A 5615-nucleotide genomic window follows, 5' to 3' on the forward strand; every position below is an offset into this window, starting at 1 on the left:
AAACAAAAAGAATAAAGTGCATCACAATCTCAAGTCATGCTCAAACACCTCAAATCACACTCAAACATCAATCTCATTCTTATAAACCTTTTCCTAAAAGTAATAACTAAAAAAGTAACTCTAAAACCCAGTTACTGTCGACACGACAAACATATCGACATCTCCCCATATTTATAGTACAAGTTCGAATCTCACATTCTCCACCATTTCATATTCACCCATGCGTAAATGAGAAACAACAACATCTATCCTCTAATGCAACATCTAATGGGGATGTTAACCTCCAAACAAATTAACAAAGATTCCCCAATCCGTATAAGCCACGCATACGCAAGTCCACGCTAACCCCACCACAGCAGATAACCCCTTCCCCCAATGATTAGATTCATTTTTACTCAAAACAAAAAAGCTGTTGAAATTGAAAATAAAATAAAAATAGTTGTTATGTTACCAAAAAAATTCAAAATTGTATCCTTTTCCAAAAAAAAAAAAAATAAATTAAAATTAAAGCCAAACAGCCTCATCGTCTCTCTAAAGCTTTGCATCAAATCCAGTGTGCGCGTGTGTGTTCAAAGCTCTGGTGATAATGGCGTCGGTGGGCCAGGCCGCGGAGGTGTACGAGCCGAAGCCACTCCAAGTCTGGCGAGCTCTGATGAACTGGTTGGGCTTCTTCTTCCAGATCATCGTTCAGATCCTCAGAGGCGCCCCCTGCCTCGCTCATTTCCTGTCGTACGTTCCTCTTCTCGCTTCTTCTTCTTCTTCTTTCAGGCCCTTGCCGGTCAGTGAAATCCCTCTCAACGACACGTCGTCCTCCGCTCACGCCAATCTCGAAAACGGCGTCGTAACCGACGATCACCGCCTTCAAAAGCTCACGGTAATGCAGTTTCATTTCCCAGTTTGTTTATTGAGCTCAATTGGTGTTACGATGTGAAATAAAATCTGGGTTGTTATCAAAATTGTAGCTTTTTGTTCAATTGCACTTGAATTTGATCATCCGAGTGTTGTTAATTTGCTTCTTTAGAATTGAAATTGTTTAACCGAGCCAAAAAATTGAGGAGATTTTAGCATTGTTAGTATTTTCTGAACTGGTCTAGTTGTTACTGTAAGAGATTTACACAATGAGCTTACGGTTATTGGAGTTGAAACTAATGCTTGGTGCAAAAATTGATTCTAGTGTTTGGTACTATGGAAATGCTGGATTGCCAGAGTGCTGGGTTTTAATGTGGATTTTGTAATGTGTAGGTAGTTCTTGACTTAGATGAGACGCTAGTGTGCGCGTACGAAACATCTAGCTTGCCTGCTATTGTTCGGACCCAAGCAACGGATGCTGGGTTGAAGTGGTTTGAGATAGAATGTGTATCTTCAGACAAGGTTGGTGTACTTGTCTCTGCAACTAATGTGCTTATTTTTGTTTTTCCATTTATTAATGTGTTTTGTGTTGGGGTTGTGTTTGATATTATCTATTTTTTGGGTTGGAGGAGTCTGATGGTAAACCGAAGATCAGTTATGTGACAGTGTTTGAACGTCCTGGTCTGCACGAGTTCTTGAAACGGATTTGTGAATTTGCTGATCTTGTCCTATTTACTGCTGGTCTTGAAGGTTTGCTGTTTCTTTGGCTTCACAAATCTACTTTTCCTCTAATTTTGTGAATTTTTAAAGAATTAAGACTCCGGCACTGTACAGGATATGCTAGACCACTTGTTGACAGAATTGATGTGGAGAGCAGATTTAAGCTTCGTCTTTATCGGCCTTCTACAGTTACCACGTATGTTATTTATTTCCCTTCAGGTGGAAATCCTTCCCCATATGAGCATGCCTGATGTGCACAATTGTCAGTTTCTACTTTTAAGTTTATGCTTCTTGGGACCTTTTCGAATTTCAACAACTGTTGAAAATTGGGAATGCATTATATCTCATATAAGTGGTAGAGGCTGATCATGATAAAATATGTGTTTCCCTCTGTTTTGATACCCCCGGCAATGGAAGAGTATACACCATAACCGCCTTTGATGAAACTTGCATGTTTTGTATTCTGATTCGCGTTCATTAAGGCTTTGTTTCTTCTTATCCCTTTTGGAGCCCTTGATGTGGAGACCGCCCCCTATTGTCCCAACCCATGAAAGCTTTTCATAGAAAGTGCATACAGAATCCTGATTGTTTTGTTTGCTTATTTTGTCAAAGTTGTCAACAACGTGAACATGTGCTAGGCTGCAGATGTGAAGCTTTTATGTTTCATTATTTACACTATATGCAATGTTGGTTATAAATCATTCAAAAGTATGTGGTTATGGCTTCAACCTTGGGAACATCTCTGAAGTTGTGTATGCCACAGGGAAAACCGGGATCATGTGAAAGATCTGTCTTGTATATCGAAAGATCTCTGTCGAATTGTTATTGTTGACAACAACCCATTTAGTTTTCTGCTGCAACCGGTGAATGGAGTTCCATGTATTCCCTTTTCTGCTGGACATCCATATGATGATCAGGTAACTGATTTGCTTGCATTTCAAGAAGTTGAATACTATATGAAACTTGCTCATTCCTTCCACATATATTTCATGTGGATTCTTCAGCTCTTGGAGGTGCTGCTTCCACTCCTCCAGCACCTCGCCCAGCAAAAGGATGTGAGGCCTGTGCTTTATGAGAGATTCCACATGCCCGAATGGTTTCAAATGCATGGAGTTACTGTTTCTGGTTAGACAATTTGATGTTAGCTAGGTCACTAATGGGATGACAGCTGCAATTTTTCTCGAAGAACCTGATTAGATACTTATTGGTTCGAAGCATTTCGTCGGATTATATTATTCTGTAGGAGTGTTCCTTCATCGATGCCGGCCATGAAAATGCCCAAGTTCATTGGATTACCTGCAAGGGTGGCTTCATCGGATGTATTCAAGTATGATGGTAGACTTAAGTCGGATTCTTTTGTAATTAAACAATATTCAAATAGGCTGCAGGCTGCAGAAGCTGTTTTGTTCTGTGAATTTTTATTATTAGAGTATGCATTCCGACCAACTGGAGTATATATGTCAACACATCCAATTTGATATATTTGGTCACTGGCTAGCAATGCAGAAATAGAATATCCACTTCGACATTTCAGTAAGTACCGGCAAAAGTTAGTAATGTAAGCTACTTGGATCTAAGCAGGTTTCTTCGGCGCCTTCACACAATGATCTTGTCTCTATACCATGGGTGCAAGAAAAATATTTTGTTCTGGGCTATCTGCTACTCTGTTAGGCTACATTGTCATCGGCTCCGGCAAACTTCTCTGATCTCTCAATTCGTGAGTGTTTAGTGACATCTTATCAATATGCAAAGGTACTTTGCTCAATATCATTTGATCTTGAAAAATGATGCAGTAACACAACCATTGCGAAAGGAAAATGAAATTCACACTTTCCAATTTGTAAGACTCATTTATTTATGGGGAAATTACTGATCACACCCTATACTTTGGGTGCGTCGACAGTTTAGTCCCTAACGTTTTAATTTTAACAAGTAACTCCCTATACATTCAAATTTCACACAGTTTGGTCTAAAATGACCATTTTACCCCTCACTTCTTTTTTTTTTTAATTTTTTTTTCTTTTTTCTTTTTTCTGCTTCTCTTTCACTCACTCTCTCTATCTCTCTCGGCAACCATCTTACATTCTTACCAAGATGCATTCTGACATGCTCATGATACCCATCAACGAGTGTTGTAGAAAGATCGACGGGTCCAGTAGAGGATTCTCCACCGCCTGGTCAACTGGAGCAAAGGCGGTCAACTAACTCGGAGGGTTCTTGAACCCTATGAGCTGCAAATCAAGAAACGAAGCCATCAACTACACAGATCTTATTAACCACCCTAAAAAAAACCCAAAAACTCAAAACATTTCTCCCACAATGAGTTAAAAATCCAATGAACCAGTGATCAAATTACATCAATATCATAAGCAAACGTCATCAAATCTGCATTACTGCATACTAACAGACAAGATCAAACCAAAACAGAACAGAAAACCAAACAAGCACATTAAGAATCAGGCGAAAACAATCTAATCATGCCTAAACAGAAGTAATTGAAGCAGTGAAAAAAAGGGCGTATTGAATTTACCGCAATACGATCACGGGGGTGATTGTACCGACACCTCGAGCCGCACCCATAAATCCTAGTCTTGAGATAGTAACTGCAATCGGCCTCCTCGGGTTGTTCCGGGTACGATTCTCCGGGTCCGAAACCCGATCGTACTTGTACCGTTCGACGAGGCGACCCGCACATCAGATCGACTACAGGAATTCGGGTCGGGGCGGGAGCATGGAAATTCGGGTCGAAGAAGTCCTCGACTCCGAGAATGATCAGGAACTAGTCGGCGTAGATAGGCGAGGCGGCGGTTGTGACCCTGACGCCTTTGAGCGAGAGTCTGCAGCCAGAAGGCAGCGAGGTGACGACGAGGGAGCTGCTGGAGGGGAGCGTCTGGATCTTGGTGCCGGTGGGGAGGGATTTTAGGGTTTGGAGGGGGAGAGCGAGAGGGGCAAAGTGGAATTTTTGGATAGGGAGGGAGGGCTGGCTGGCTCTTATCTAGGGAGGGTAAGAAGAAGGGAAGAAGAAGGAGGGCTGGCGGGAGAAGAGACAGAGTGAGAGAGAAGCAGAAAAAAGAACCAAAAAAAAAAAGAATTATAAAAAAAAAAAGGAAGTGAGGGGTAAAGTGGTCATTTTGGACCAAACTGTGTGAAATTTGAATGTATAGGGAGTTACTTGTTAAAATTAGAACGTTAAGGACTAAACTGTCGACGCACCCAAAGTATAGGGTGTGACCAGTAATTTCCCCTTTATTTATTTTAGTTGAAATTCTTATAAACAGATACTCATCCCCATCCTATCTAACAAATCAAGAGAAAGATACTCTTCCAGCAACTATAATTGAGGCTTCGAGATCTACATGATTGATGATTGGGTGCAACAATTTCGTATTCGCCATACCATCCTTCAAGACATGCAGCTATGAACTTCTTAGTTCGATACAGTAATAGAATTGACTCACCGGAGAGAGAGAACTGTGTGATATTTGGTGGGCAAAAGAGGAAACTAAGGTCTCGTTTGGTTTGCGGAAAGGAAATTTAATGGGAAAGGAAAACAAACTTCCCACTAACTTTTCTTTCTGCTGTTTGGAAACGTTGGGAAAGTAAGGAGAAAAAGTATGTTTGTTTCCATTCTAGTGTTTGGTTTGTGTAAAGAAAGGAAACAAAATCATGCTAATATTCCAATAATATCCTCACATATAGTTGCACAAATGTCATAAACATCTTAAATAAAATTGTCAATAATAACTTTCAACAAGGATATAAATGTACTTATACTATGTAATTAATGCAGGGAAAGTGGAAGAGAAAATGAATCATTTCGAGGATGAGAGGATTCAATTTCCCCCATATTTTTCCTTCTTAGAGGAAAATTGTTCCTTTCCTTATGCACACCAAACAAAGGAAATGAATAACTTTCATTTCCCAAACCCTCAAATCCGCAAAACAAACAAGGCCTAATAGTAGAGGTTCCTTCAATGTTTGCCTTGAATAGAAAAAAGCAAAACGCACAGCAAGTATTGCCTGTTAAGAGCGATTGAGAATTCTCA

At 40.2% G+C, this 5615-nt stretch overlaps 1 protein-coding gene across 2 annotated transcripts; it reads left to right on the plus strand.

Annotated features, from left to right (window-relative positions):
- Positions 1-463: 463 nt before the first annotated feature.
- Positions 464-3334, plus strand: LOC112192952 (carboxy-terminal domain RNA polymerase II polypeptide A small phosphatase 1). Of its 2 annotated transcripts, none has more exons than XM_024332899.2 (6): positions 464-874; positions 1243-1371; positions 1479-1599; positions 1684-1765; positions 2333-2486; positions 2574-3334. In XM_024332899.2, exons 1-6 carry the CDS (start codon positions 587-589, stop codon positions 2697-2699), a joined length of 900 nt encoding a protein of 299 aa, XP_024188667.1. In that variant the 5' UTR covers positions 464-586; the 3' UTR covers positions 2700-3334. The 2 variants fall into 2 exon arrangements, with proteins under 2 accessions (XP_024188667.1, XP_024188668.1); XM_024332900.2 differs by having other exon boundaries at positions 1482-1599.
- The last annotated feature ends 2281 nt before the right edge of the window (positions 3335-5615 follow it).

This window comes from Rosa chinensis, chromosome 3 (genome assembly GCF_002994745.2).
Source record: "Rosa chinensis cultivar Old Blush chromosome 3, RchiOBHm-V2, whole genome shotgun sequence".
NCBI classification, from domain to species: Eukaryota; Viridiplantae; Streptophyta; class Magnoliopsida; order Rosales; family Rosaceae; genus Rosa; species Rosa chinensis.